The sequence below is a fragment of the Pan troglodytes genome, chromosome 19, assembly GCF_028858775.2.
Source record: "Pan troglodytes isolate AG18354 chromosome 19, NHGRI_mPanTro3-v2.0_pri, whole genome shotgun sequence".
Lineage (NCBI taxonomy): Eukaryota > Metazoa > Chordata > Mammalia > Primates > Hominidae > Pan > Pan troglodytes.
The window spans coordinates 27,129,146-27,144,242 of record NC_072417.2 but is presented as its reverse complement, the minus strand read 5'-3'; the positions used below and the strand labels follow the sequence as shown (position 1 = coordinate 27,144,242).

The window sequence follows — 15,097 nt, the reverse complement described above, 5'->3', positions numbered from 1 at the left end:
TCGGAGCAGATTTTAGTGTGGATGATATATATCAAGGTCCACCTGGGCCCAGCACTGAACCAGAAAGAAAGGAAGAAGGTGTTGATGGAAATGATGTGTCTAGGTTTCAATATAGGGAATAGGAATGCCCTTCTGCAAAGCACCTTACAGTTTACGAGACCCTTTCACCATTATTATTCCATTTTATCCTTGCAGCCGTGTGGTAGGCAGGGCTTATATTGTTATATCCTATTTACTCGAGGTCATACATGCCCAGGCTGGATTGAGACTCCGTCCCAAGGTTTCTGAATCCCAGTTCCATGCTCTTTCCACATTTTCATCCTGCAGCCTGAGATAGTACGCAGTTAACTACTGACCGGAGGTACTCTGCCCACTTAGATGAGAGAGAAATTATTGATTTAAAAGAGGTCATTCTGGGAGTTCTGCATTCCACTTGCCTAGTGTAAGTTGCTACTTGTCTGGAGGAAGTAAATCATCAAGCTGTAAGTTACACAATGCATGTGTCTTTGATGTGGGCATCAGGCATTATTGACTCATTGATATGCAATACATACCCTAAGAACTGAAAAATGCTTTATTGAGTAGAATTGTGGGCCTGATCACAGGAAATCATGTTTTTTTTTCTCCTAAAAGTTAAACACTATTAAAACTCCAAAATCATGACTGGATAACTAAATTCATGAAGAAAGAATTTTAAAATGAGATAATTACAAAAATAGGTCTAGGGCTGTAGCTAAAAGCAAAACTTACATAAAAATTACATTGGGTGGTGCTTTCCAGCATTCAAAGCAGTGTCACATAAACCATTTCATTTGATCTTCACAACAACCCTGTGAAGTAGGCATGATCCTCATTTAACAAACACAGAAATTAAATTTGAGGAAGTCTAAATGTTTTCCCCAAGGTCACAGCTGGGAAATGCAGGTGTAGGACTTCAGGCCTTTTGACTACCCATCTGTGTTTGATTTTGAATTATTTCTTAAAACCTCTGGCAATGTCCAATGATTATTGTCAGGAATGACTTACATATTCTGAGACTATCCTGTAAGAAGCTGTGATGATGGCTGGTATATAAATGATGCCTTCTCACATTGGGACTGCCTTGCACTTACAAGCAGCAATTATTCACTATTGCTTTTCTGCAAAATGTGTGGATATTATGTCCATTTACTCTGATGGATAGATTGAAGCAGGAATCTAAGCTATGTTTTTCTTTGTCACTCTTCACAGGGAGGGGAAGAAGGGTTATTTCTTGAGAATTCCAGCTAAATGTTCCTTGTCAAACAATCAGAACAAACTCCCATTCCCTAAAGAATAGAAAGAGAAATAGCAAATGTTTAATGAAAAGACCCATGCTATTTCTTCAAAGTGTTCTAGATTCACTCCCACAACTTATCTGATTCTCGAATAAAATATTTGGAGAGCCTAATAGGTCACAAAGTTTTGGAGACCATGGACATTTAAAAAAATATCTTTGGAAAGGTAAAGTATGTTAGTATAGATAAATCATAATTAAGACAGCAGAGTTTAATAGGATCCATACTCGTGACTATCTACACAAGTGAATTAAATATTAAAGATCTTTTCCCCTATTTATACTGTTCCCATGTATGTTTCTTTCTGTATCCAAAGACATTTAGAAGGGAAGGTTGTAGCTTTTCACCTTCAGGTGCCAGTGGCCAAAAACAACCCTAAACTTGTCTGACTGGCTCTAAGGAGGAATGTCAGTAAACAAGGCCTGAGTAAACAAGAGAGAGACCTGCCCATCAATCACCTGCGTAGTCAAGCAATGTAGGCCATCTTCCTGGGTGCTTACAAATCAGTTCCCATCCCTCAGATAAATGCAAAACGTCCTTCCAGAGAAATGTAATTTATTATCATGTTAGCAGTGGTGAGTTAGGGAAGGAGCAGAATAAAAGATATTCTACCTAGCAATGGGGACCCGCTGTAGTAGTAAGAAACTAAGTACCTTAAGGGACTGGGGAGTTTTCTTAAACCTCTCTGGCAGGAGCATGTATTGGCCTCTGTTTCATAAATGTGGGTCATTTTCATCACCTTGGGATGTTAGACTTTGGCAGGTCTGATGATGAAACAAGGCTGCACATGCTCGTAAGAAGAAATGACCTTCCCATCCTTAATCTCCTTGGTGATGGTGCAAATTTTAACCAGTATCCGGGACAGGGGTCCACAGGCACTGCGGTGCTCCTTTAAGCTGCAGGGGGATGAGGATGTGCAAGCTGGGGCCGTGCTTTCTATGGCTCCGGACTTACAAGATGTCCAAGGGGAAGGCTCACATTTGGTGGCACGTGGGTAACAGGGACGCCTAAGGAAAAAAAACACAATTTTAGCTGTGATTGAGGGAAGGCGATGATGGTCATGGAGAAAAATGATTGTGGCTAATTTTTTTAACACTTGTTGCTCAAGACAAGTACATACTTCTAAATGCTTATTCATTTATTTTGTACTGTAGTTACTGGAAGAAAAAGAATCAGATCAAATCCATTGGAAATCAGCATCCTAGGTTTAGAAGTATTCGATTATGTAAGTTTCCATTAGTCAATACCGTCACATTGTGGAAAGAATACTGCACTAGCAGTCAAAAGACTGAGGCAGAGACCAGCTCTGTCCTTTACCAGCTGGTGACCTCAGCTAAGTCATTTAACGTACTCAACCTTTAGTTTTTCATCTGCAGAATGGATATAATGGAAACTAAACCCACAGGATCAACAGTGATAAGGAACAAGTTGAGGGCATTATTATCCGAGGAATGGAAATTAACCAGATATTTTTCTCATTGAGGAGTTAGTCATACTAATAGTGGTGGCCTGAACCCCAGCTATGAAAGAGTCCTCACTGTGTCATCAGGAAGCTTCAAAGTGCCTTCTGGCTGTCTATGCATAGTTTTTAGAGAACTGAAGTAAAAAGCAGTTCATAGTAAACACTCTTTTTATAAACATAATCTTTCTTTGATGATTCGAGGTATTTTGGTATATGATCACGGCTCCTAAAGGTGACAGCATTGATGACCATTGTGCTCATATAATGTGGTCATGCCAATTAAAAGAATGCTGTGAAGAGTTCACTGATTATTTTCGGGAAGTAGGTCTCCTTTGCAATTGTAACTAAGTCTCTGGGGTTTTAGTTTCGACTGAGTTGCTTCAAAGAACTCATCCTCCATATATGTTTACTTATGGGTTGGTTAGCTTCTTATTGCTTACAAAAATTATAACTTTTATTTTTTAAAAAAGATGCTAAAACATACATGTGTACATGCTTCTGTTGGCCTCAAGGACTAGTGGCTAGATAGGGTTAGGGGTTTCAGCCTGAGCAGAATGTTCCTCCAAAGGAGCCTGGGTTGTTTTGTACAAGCTCATGAAAATCAGACGTTCATCTCAGTGAGGAAACATCTGTAATGGTCACCAGGAATATTCATCTATGGGGAAATCATTTTTTCTCTAGTAATTTTTAAAACTCTAAGAAGGTAAGCAACCTATAAGAAATTAACCTGGCCCATGGGCTCTTCAGAACAGCTCAGGTCAGCCAATGCCTCAAATTTGGATAAGGTTACAATTGCAAGTCTTCCTCATGGCACAGCTTGAGAGGGTGTGTGGATGCCTCTGTCCAAGCTCCCCATCACTGGCAAGAAGGTCAAACAAAGCACTTGACCCCTGTTGCCAGTGGCAGTACATATATCTGCGTTCATTTGCACTTTTTTGTCATAGAAGTTGCTGTTATTTTACGTACTTGCCATCCGAGCTCTCCAGAAGGCTGCGGTATGTGGTAATCTCACACTCCAGCCGGGACTTGACGTCCAGCAGGATCTCGTATTCTTGATTCTGTCTTTCCAGGGCACACCGGATCTCTGCCAGCTGAGCTTCCAGGTTATCAATCAGACTCTGGATCTGGGTCAGCAAGGCCGTGTAGCGAGCCTCTGTCTCCGTTAGGATGCGCTCTTGGGAATCTCTCTACCATGGAGAAGGATAGTAGGATTTATAATGATGACTCCTTTAAGCCCAGGTCACCTGTGACCTGTATCATTTAAAAAAAATGGTTTCTTTGTGACACTACTGATAGATCTCCAAGAACTTTATTTATTGTTTCCTAATCAAATAAATCCAAAACCCAAATGATCAACTATGCTAAAATCTGCTTTCCTTTATCTCTTCCCTCTTTCTCTCTTTCTCTTTTTGCTTCTCTGTAAGTATTTGTTTCACTTTCTCTTTCTTGACCAACCAATAATCTCGCACCACACTTTCCTACTTAGGAGAGAAAAAATAATAACTTAATGCACACCCAGGCATTAAAAATGCATTACTGGCTGGGCGCAGTGGCTCACGCCTATAATCCCAGCACTTTGGGAGGCCAAGGTGGGTGGATCACAAGGTCAGGAGTTCAAGACCAGCCTGGCCAAGATGGTGAAACCCCGTCTCTACTAAAAATACAAAAAATTAGCTGGGTGTTGTGGTGGGCACCTGTAATCCCAGCTACTTGGGAGGCTAAGGCAGAGAATTGCTTGAACCCGGGAGGTGGAGGTTGCAGTGACCCGAGATCGTGCCACTGCTGTCCAGTCTGGGCGACAGAGTGAGACTCCATCTCAAAAAGAAAAAAAAAAAAAAGCATTACTATGGCACTTCATTCAGTGAGTGTTCGTGTCTTAAAAAAGGAAGCAAGCAATGTTTTACCATATACAATTTATCCACCAGATCAATTCCTTTATATGTAAAATATGAAAGTTGAAACTGATGAGTAAATTTCATTCTTGCTCTATCATTCTGTAAGTCTATGGATAATGATGGGATTTTAGGTTTTAATCGCCTATTATTTGCATGATTATCCCAATTTTTATAGATGAGAAAACTGAGGTTCAAGTGGTTCAATATGTTGTCCAAGGTCACATGACTAGCTGGTGACAAAACCAGTGTGGGGCAAGGTCTTCCCAAAAGCCTTCACATCAGAGCATGTAAGCAATTCTCTACTTCAGAGAGGCATTATCATGAGACAGAATGATACTGGCTTTGGAATCTAAACTCTGGCTCAGACTCTTATTTCTTTTGTGACTTTGGATGAGTTTCTTAATGTCTCAGGATCTCAGTGTCTCTATAAAATAGGTGGGCTGAAACTTACCTTGGATTTGCTTGGGAAAATCACTTTAGCTCTTGGAGCCTCATCTGTAACATTCGTTAATAATTATGCCACCCCCCCTCTTAGGATTGCTTTATAAATCTCATGTGATAGCTTGTAAAAATGCTTTGCATATAATAAAATGCTCTCCCAGTGTTTCCCAAAGTGTACTTCATGAATCATTAATACCATGAGATGTTCTAAAAAAAGTGGGGGGATCCACAGTCAAATAAGTTTTGGAATGCTGAATACCACATACCCCCTTCTTGGAGATTCATGGTGTATATTAGCTTATTAATGGCTCACAGGAAGGCACCCTGTTTAACCTTGGTTTAGTCCAGCATTTCGTAGACTTATTTGGCCACAAAGCTCTTTTTCAGCCATAGACGCTTTAACAAATGAGGAACTATTGTTCTGAAAGACACAGTTTGGGAAATACTGCAACACACAGGTGTAAGGGACTGTTTCCATCTTTGCTGAGCTAGGCTTGGTCAGCTTGCTCAGTACCATTCGATGCTGGGCCTGCAGTTCAACCTCCAGAGTGTTCACACTGCGTCTCAGTTCTATGATCTCCTTTTGGCAGCATTGCTGCTGTTGAGAGCTGGTCACCACTTGTTGATTCAGCTCCTCTATCTGAAACACACAGCCAGAGACTGAGAATATTATGGGAGGAAAACATGACTTTGATTAAAGGGCCCTAGAAATGCAGCATCAGCTTATTGTTTTTGACTTTTCTATATCCCCCACCTGCGTGTTGAACCACTGTTCCACATCTTTGCGGTTTGTCTCCATGATGGACTCATATTGACATCTCATTTCTTGTAGAACCTGGTTTAGGTCAGCAGAAGGGGCAGCAGTCACTTCAATGTCAAGTCTCTCCCCAAGCTGACACTGTAAAGAATTGATTTCCTAAGGAAAGAAAAAGACTGTGAAGTCACTTGGTGAACAGATAACCCCTTTGTGTTCTTGTTTCACTCTAACTGCTACGATTTAGCTTAATTGTGTCTAAAATATAGCCCACAACAAAGGAATACATGATTTACAGGTGTTATTGAGATGCTATAAAATGATTTAAGACTCTTTCAGGTAGGACTGTGTGTTTAAATGTGTGCAAAATTAAAAAAAATGAGTAGCAAGACCAGAGTTCCAAAAAATTTAGATCATTTCCAGGGCTGGATAATGGGTGAAACAGGATAAAGGTGGAATTGATCATGAGAGATTATAGTCTCTATGGTGCAAATACGGGATTGTGCCAATATTGACTTGCACCAATATTGACTTGTACCAATGGGAGGTGGCAGAAGCCTGTGTAGGGATGCCTACAAACATGGGAAGACTGTAAGGACAGAAAAATTGGGTTCCTTCTTGTAGAAAAGCTGGAGGGGATGTTGGAGGCCTTTCTTCCCCTTATGGCTCCAGATATTGTGTTGGAGCCAGTGGATTTGAAATACTACCTTGAACCAGTGCTAGTAGCAGTAGGTATTTTCAGGGCTAAACCAGAGTAGTACGTAGCAGTGGTTTGGCTCTGTGTCCCCACCCAAATCTCATCTCGAATTGTAATTCCCATAATTCCCATGTGTCAAGGGAGGGACCTAGTGGGAGGTGATTGGATCATGGGGGTGGTGTCCCCCATGCTGTTCTTAGGATAGTGAGTGAGTTCTCACAAGATCTGATAGTTTTATAAAGGGCTCTTCCCCCTTTGGTCTCTCTCTGTCTCCTGTTGCCAAGTGAGATGTGCCTGCTTCCCCTTAAGCCATGATTGTAAGTTTCCTGAGGCCTCCCCAGCCATGTGGAACTGTGACTCAGTTACACTTCTTTCCTTTATAAATTACCTACTCTCAGTTATTTCTTTATAGCAGTGTGAGAACAAACTAATACAAGCGGGCACACCCTTTGTCAGGTGCAACTCAAAGGAACTGATGCTACTTTTAGGGACTTAGCTTGTGATTACTCTATTGGTCTTTCTCTCACCTCTTTGTGGTTGTTCTTGAGGCAAAGGAGCTCCTCTTTCAGAGACTGGACTTGTGCCTCTAGGTCGGCCTTGCCCAGGGTCAGCACATTCAGGATCTGCTTGAGGCCATTGGCATCTGACTCTACCAGCTGGCGTAGAGACACCTCAGCTTCATATCTTTAAAAACCAGATGGGAAAAGAGAGACATCTGAAGGAGATGATGCAAACCAAGCCAAGCAGAACTCTCATCTGCATTTTGCTCTGGGCACCTCACTTAGTGTATTTCTATTAGAAGTTTTATTCTCTTTGGAGGTGAAACCATTTGATATAGATCATAACTTAATTATGATTCCCAAATTAGTTTGCTAGGGGGATCTACATTGCTATCCTTTGAGATATGGGAATTTATTGTCCTTCCTCTGCCCCTAGTGGCAATGCAATGTAAGTGAAGAAAGCACTGGATTAGGGCTCAGAAAACGTGTGTCCAAGTTTCGGTTTTGACTTGTGCTAGTTATGCTTACCTTTGGGTGAGTAACTTAGCCTCACTAAGCCACAGATTTCTCACCTTAAAGAGGGTAACAATATATTAGTCCTATCTATTTTACTGAACTATTGTGTAGGTAATCAAATGGGTTCACAAGTTAGAAACTATAGGTACTGTATACATGTGAGCAGTTATTAATCTTAATCATTCATTGAATTTGAAAGTCTTTTCTGGGCTTGTGCCAACATCATCTGGGGCAAGAGGGTTAGTAGACATGGGGACAATTTTGTTGAGGGCGTCTCGGTCAGACTCAGGGTGAGCTCTGTCATTGATGACGGTGTTAGGTGGGCTTACTTGGCTCTCAAGTCATCTGCAGTCAGTTTGGTGTTGTCAATTTGCAAGACCAGTCTGGAATTCTCGGCCTTGGTACACAAGATCTAGAATTAAGAGATTGTACACACAAATGAAGCAAACACCAAGATTTCCTTCTTTAAGAACCAAGGGGCTTGTGTGTGTGTCAAGTAACAGGGGAAGGCTAAGTAGACTTTTTATTAATCTTCATAGCTATGCTCATGAAGCTTGGAAAACTTCAGAAAGTCAGATTTCCTGTTATTTTCCTAAAAGATCAGCAAAAAGTACTTAACTAGAAACTTTTAAGTATTTTTTTTGTTGTTGTTAAAATATAAAATCCAGGCTGAGTGCAGTGGCTCACCCATGTAATATCAGCACTTGGGAGGCTGAGGCGGGCGGATCACGAGGTCAAGAGATCAAGACCATCCTGGCCAACATGGTGAAACCCTGTCTCTACTAAAAAATACAAAAATTGGCCGGGCGCAGTGGCTCACGCCTGTAATCCCAGCACTTTGGGAGGCCGAGGCGGGTGGATCACGAGGTCAGGAGATCAAGACCATCCTGGCTAACACGGTGAAACCCCGTCTCTACTAAAAAAAAAAAAAAAAAAAAAAAAAATTAGCCGGGCGTGGTGGCGGGTGCCTGTAGTCCCAGCTACTCGGGAGGCTGAGGCAGGAGAATGGCATGAACCCAGGAAGCGGAGCTAGCAGTGAGCCGAGATCGCGCCACTGTACTGCAGCCTGGGAGACAGAGCGAGACTCCGTCTCAAAAAAAAAAAAAAAAATACAAAAATTATCTAGGTGTGGTGGTGCGTGCCTGTAGACCCAGCTACTCGAGAGGCAGAGGAGGGAGAATCGCTTGAACCCGGGAGCTGGAGGTTGCAGCGAGCAGAGATCGCGCCATTGCACTCCAGCCTGGTGACAGAGTGAGACTCCATCTCAATAAATACATAAATAAATAAATATAAAATAAAATAAAATCCATCCTAAATTTATATAAATACCATGATCCACTAGAATGTCAACTCCATGAGGGCAGGGACTTTTTAAAGGTCACCAGTATTTTCCCAGAATCTAGAACAATGTTTGGCCCAATGTTGTTGCTGCTCAGTAAACATTTATTGAATGAATAAAACTGAATAAATCCAGATATGTAGTAGCAGAATACGTCTGTGCATAACAAACTTGGATTTGGTGTAGAAACAAACCAAGCAATGTGGAGATGATAACATAAGCATAAAAAGAGAAAAAGGTGATGATGGTTGAAAAATGGATAAAAACTAAATTGCTTAGAAACTCATTAAAGCAAAATTTATTTTCTCTGATCTCTGTTTCCCTATTTTTATTTAAAAAATGGCAACAATGATTTTAGCTGTAAAAAAAATAAATAAAAAATAAAAAATAAAAAATGGCAACAACTTGCTGTTAACATCTTTTGGTCCTGAGTCATCTAGTTATAATGGTAGAGTGTATTTCTGGAGAAAGGAAACACCATGAGACTCTTCTTTTTGTTTCTGATTTTTAAAGACAGAGTCTCACTTTTGTCTGGGCTGGAGTGCAGTGGCAGGATCTTGGCTCATGGCAGCCTCAACCTCTTGGGCTCGAGTGATCCTCCCACCTCAGCCTCCCAAGTAGCTGGGACCACAGGCATGTGCCACCATGCCCATCTAATTTTTTTGTGTGTGTGTGTATGTGTGTGTGTGTGTGTGTAAGGATGGAATTTCATCATGTTGCCCAGGATGGTCTAGAACTCCTGGGCTCAAGTGATCTGTCTGCTTCAGCCTCCCAAAGTGTTAGGATTACAGGTGTGCATCACTGCGCCTGACCAGAAATACTATCAGACTCTGAATGCTGCCTCAAGATGACAATTTCACTCAAGAAATTTTTCTATTCTTCAAAAAATTTTTCAGCATCAACTGAACAAAAAATATTAAAGTTTAGCAAATAACTGTTGCTTGGAAACCATTAATTCACAACACGATTAAACAGGTTCTTAGGAATCTTACCTTCTGCTGGAGCTCCTCAATGGTAGTGTAGTAAGACAGGTAATCAGGACATAGAACAGGGAGCTCTTTGTTACTTTCTTCCTGGATTTTAGATTCCAGTTCAGCATTCTCTCGTTCTAGCATTCGCACCTTTTGCAGGTAGTTAGCAAGGCGCTCGTTCAAGATGTGCATGGTCTCCTTCTCATTACTGTTGATGCCTTCACCATACCAGCTGCAGTCATCCAGAGAAAAACGGGCATTGAAGTTGTTCATTAGGTAGACGGGCTTGCGACAAAAGCGAGGAGTGGGTTGGCAGCCCTGGTCCCAGGGAATTCTGAGAACGTGGCCAGCTGGTTGACAGTTGTTGACTGTAAGGCCACCAGGATGGCAGCCGTTGTTAGAAGAGATGGTATTAACATTTGTAATCCTAGAGCAGTTTTGACATGGGGTTGAAGGAGAATTGGTTGTTGTACAGCCCTTTGTGTCCATAGTATGTGTCTGGCTTTAGTTTGTTTCCAGGTCTGTGGTCACCAGGATGAAAAGCTCAAGCCACCTCCACAGAGTCTGAATTCCAAGGCTCTTGGTGTTTTCCTCTTTGAAGTGCTTATATAGCCTCTCTTCTACGTGGTGTCACACAGGTGGGATGTTTTCCTTTCTCAGGTTTATATCAAATCCTGTAGGAACATCTTATTAGTCTGCTTTTTACTTGCTTAAGAAGAGTTATTTGTCTCATAAAAATGTGCATTTAGGCTGTTAGTAAGTTATTACCCATCATAACTACTACTTGTCTATTGGACCCAGAGCTTCAAATTATGTCTTCAAAAGGAACTGTCCTAACAGCATCCATTATTAAGCAGGTGTGAGTATACTAAGTTCATTACATTCTTGTTGACCTCTCCACTTGGCACTGAGCTTAACCAGGAATGAGTTCATCCTTCTTTTCCTTTCTTCTCTAGAAAAGGGAAACTATTAATGTCTAATAATTATTGGTAAACTTAGAAATCAGAAGTCAATATTTTAGTTTGTTCTGCCCAAATGGTTTCCCCATTTTCAGTGTCAGGACAATGTGAGTATGAATTAAAATGTTAGTCTTTTAAAAGTCTTGTTTTAAAGATAATTGCTAGATTTATGTTTTAGCTTTCCATAAAATGTAATAACATAAAATAAAATATAAATAAAATATGAAATAAAATAAAAGCATGGGGAAAAGGTAGGGTTTGATTGCTAATAAGAAATTTCTTGGAAAAGAGACTAGCTCTCTTTTGGTTTTCCAAAGTCCACATTTTATAACATTTTTAGTGCTTGGTGTTTGCTTGTGGTATTACATTAGATAAAAATGTATCACAGTGTTGGTTTATACTGGATGTTTAAATAGGATTCATTGAAAGGGGTGTGTTTTCTTTCTGAGGAATACTTACTCAGCATTTTCTTCAGAAAGTTACTTGCTGCTAATCCTTTATGGAGGCTCTAGGGGAACATCATTTTCTTGCCTTTTCCAGCTTCTACAGGCTCTCCACATCCTCAGCTAGTGGCCCCTTTTCATCCTTTTTTTTTCTTGAATTATGAGATTTTTTGTACTTTGAGTTCTGGGATACATGTGCAGAACGTGCAGGTTTGCTACATAGGTATACAAGTGCCATGGTGGTTTGCTGCACCCATCAACCTGTCATCTACATTAGGTATTTCTCCTAATGCTATCCCACCCCTAGCCCCTCACCCCCTCACAGTCCCCGGTGTGATGTTCCCCTCCCTGTGTCCATGTGTGCTCATTGTTCAACTCCCACTTATGAGTGAGAACATGCGGTGTTTGGTTTTCTGTTCCTGTGTGAGTTTGCTGAGAATGATGGTTTCCAGCTTTATCCATGTCCCTGCAAAGGACATGAACTAATCCTTTATTATGGCTGTATAGTATTCCATGGTGTATATGTGCCACATTTTCTTTATCCAGTCCATCATTGATGGGCATTCGGGTTGGTTCCAAGTCTTTGCTATTGTGAATAGTGCTGCAATAAACATACATGTGCATGTGTCTTTATAGTAGAATGATTTATAATCCTTTGGGTATGTATCAAGTAATAGGATTGCTGGGTCAAACTGTATTTATGGTTCTTGATCCTTGAGAAATTGCCACACTGTCTTCCGCATTGGTTGAACTAATTTACACTCCCACCAACTGTGTAAAAGTGTTCCAATTTCTCTCCATCCTCTCCAGCATCTGTTGTTTCCTGACTTTTTAATGATCGTCATTCTAACTGGTGTGAGATGGTATCTCATTGTGGTTTGATTTGCATTTCTCTAGTGACCAGTGATGATGAGCTTTTTTCATATGTTTGTTGGCCACATAAATGTCTTCTTTTGAGAAGTGTCTTTTTATATCCTTAGCCCATTTTTTTGATGGGGTTGTTTGTTTTTTCTTGTAAATTTGTTTAAGCTCCTTGTAGATTCTGTATATTAGCCCTTTGTCAGATGGACAGATTGCAAAAATTTTCTCCCATTCTGTAGGAGGCTGAGGCAGAAGCATTACTTGAACCCAGGAGTTCAAGTTCAGGTGGGCAACACAGTGTGATTTCATTTTTAATAAAATAAAATAAAATAAAATACAAAATAAAAGCCATGGGGAAAAGGTAGACCGTTATATGTACTTTGGGGACAATTTTGTATTCCCTTTGGTGTGGGGGCAGGGAATGTTGAAACCATACTTCATGCTTTACAGTGGGACAAATTACAAGTAGATCAAAGATTGAGATATGAAAAATAAATAATAAATATGCCCAAAAGGATAATTATTTTATAAATTTGGAGTCAGAAGACTTTTCCAATGATGACTCAAAATTAAGAAGTCGTAAAAACTGTTAGATTTGACTCCATAAAATAACAGTGTTTGAACTTGTGCTTGGATGAAAAATACGACCTGTAAAACCAGAAGACAAGATGACAAACTGGGAAACAATATTACAATTACACTCTAGACAGTGACCAAAAGGAAAATACAAAAGGCACTTAAAATAAGAAAAAACGCTCAATGTCACTCATGAAAAGAGAAATGTAAATTTAAATTATACTGAGATATTTTAGTTTTCCACCTATCAAACTGAAAAAAATCAAAGTTTGATAACAGATACATTCACTGCCTATAGCACTCTCATTGCTTGTGGCAATGAAGTGTAAATTCATGCAAGTTACTATAATGCTACTATAATTAAAACAGTGTGATATTGGCATAAGGGTTGGAAAGTAGATCAATGAGAAAGAATATAGAGTTTAGAAATAGACTCACATATATGTGGTCAATTGATTTCTGACAAAGATCCCAAAGCAAGTCAATGAGAAAAGGAAAGCTTTTTCAATACTGTTTTTCAATACTGTTCAATACTTGTTGCTGAATCAAGTGGATACTTGTATAGCCAAAATGAATACGTCTTGATCTCTACCTCACGCTACGTATAAAACTTAATTCAGGTTGGATTAAACACTTAATTGTGAAGATTTCAAGTCTAAAGTTTTTAGAAGAAAACTCAGAAGATTATATTCATAACCTTCTGCCATGCGAAGACTTCTAAGCTCATGGAGGACACTATAATAAATAGATTAGACTTCATCAAAATGAAAACCTTTTGTTGATCAAATAAATAGCTAAGAAAGTGAAAAGGCAAGCTACAGCCTGGGTTAAAATATTCTCTCTCTCTCTTCATACACCCACCACCCCCCCACACAAACATTAGAACACATACATACACAACGTCATATCTTTTGTAACAATGGGAATATATTCTGAGAAATTCACCTCTAGTGATTTTGTTGTTGTGTAAACATCACAGTGGACTTCATGAACCTGGATGGTATAGCCTATAACACACTTAGGCTATATGGTATAGTCTATTGCTCATAGGCTGTAAACCTGCACGGCATGTTACTGTACTGAATACAGTAGGCAACTGTAACACAATGGTAAGTATTTGTTATCTGGAAACACATTTAAGCATAGAAAAGGTACAATAAAAATATGACATTATAGTTTTTTGGGACAGCTTTTGTACGTGTATGTTCCATCATTGTTGACTGAAATGTCATTATGTGGCACATGACTCTATAAATAAATATGTGTATAAAAATAAATAAACATATTTATTTATACAGTAATATACTATCTCTCTCTCTCTCTCTCTGACAAAGGACCTCCCCCAAGGACCTAGCAATTTCATGGTTAGGTATATGTCCAAGAGAGATGAATGTATATATTTTATACACACAATAATATTTGCACAAGAATGCTTATAGCAGCTATATTCTTAATAGCACTAAAATAAAAATAACTGCTCATAAACAGAATAATGGACAACAAACTGTGACATGTTTATGTAATGGAGTAGTATGCAACAACAACAAAGAATGAACTGCTGGTACTCATGACACCATGGAAAAATCTCAAAAACATACTGAGCTGAAGAAGTCAGGCACAAAACAGTATGAACAGTAGGACTACATTTATATTAACTTCAAGAACAGGCAAAACTCATCTTTGACATGGTTAGAGATAAGAATCGTGGTTGTCTCTGTCAGAGAGATATACTGGCTGGAAAGCAACAAGAAAGAATTTCTAAGGTTGATGTTCTACATTTTGAAATGCTATTCTGTATCTTGATCTGGGTGTTGATTACACAAATTCATGTGCTTTCAAACTCCATGAAGCTGCCTACTTTTATTTTTATTTTTAGACACAGGGTCTCACTCTATTGCCCAGGCTGGAGTTTAGTAGCATGATCATAGCTCACTGCAGCCTTGAATTACTGGGCTCAAGTGGTCTTCCCACCTCAGCTTCCCAAGTAGCTGGGACTACAGGCACATGCCACCATGCCTGGCTAATTAAAAAAAATTTTTTTAGAGATGGGGCCTCATTATGTTGCCCAGGCTGGCATAAACTCCTAACCTCAACTGATCCTCCCACCTTGGCCTCCCAAAGCACTGGGATTACAAGCGTGAGCCACTGTGCCCAGCCTGACCTGCGCACTTTCAATTGATGCATCTTATTGTCTGAAAATTATATCTCAATAAAGTGGAGTTAACATAAAAAGTTAAGATTTGATACAACTGTGCAGCTGCATGAATGTTCACTACTTTATCTATATACTTAAATTACAAATGGATCAAAGATTCAAATGTGAAAAGTGAAAATCATAAATGTACTAAAAGAAAATATAGGAGAATA

General features: G+C 39.7%; 1 protein-coding gene across 2 annotated transcripts; it reads right to left on the bottom strand.

The window, feature by feature from the left end:
• Positions 1–739: 739 nt before the first annotated feature.
• On the bottom strand, positions 740–10,645 carry KRT39 (keratin 39). Of its 2 annotated transcripts, XR_010153224.1 has the most exons (8): positions 9,913–10,645; positions 7,911–7,993; positions 7,093–7,249; positions 5,869–6,030; positions 5,629–5,754; positions 3,745–3,965; positions 1,970–2,323; positions 740–1,307 (listed from the first exon to the last, which is right to left on the bottom strand). XR_010153224.1 is itself a non-coding variant. In XM_054670908.2 (7 exons), the coding sequence occupies exons 1-7, from the start codon at positions 10,378–10,380 to the stop codon at positions 2,065–2,067; spliced, it is 1,476 nt and encodes a 491-aa protein (XP_054526883.1). In that variant the 5' UTR covers positions 10,381–10,645; the 3' UTR covers positions 1,881–2,064. The 2 variants fall into 2 exon arrangements, 1 of the variants encoding a protein (XP_054526883.1); XM_054670908.2 differs by lacking the exon at positions 740–1,307 and having other exon boundaries at positions 1,881–2,323.
• Between the last annotated feature and the right edge of the window lie 4,452 nt (positions 10,646–15,097).

Bases quoted from the DNA above. Each gene is read 5' to 3' on its own strand.
- KRT39 (XM_054670908.2), bottom strand. From the start codon at position 10,380: ATGGACACAAAGGGCTGTACAACAACCAATTCTCCTTCAACCCCATGT. The intron at 6,031-7,092 runs GTGAGAGAAAGA...TTCTTTCCTTAG, and splicing joins TCAAGAACAACCACAAAGAG to GAAATCAATTCTTTACAGTG. The intron at 3,966-5,628 runs GTACTGAGCAAG...TCTCCATGGTAG, and splicing joins TGCAGGCCCAGCATCGAATG to AGAGATTCCCAAGAGCGCAT.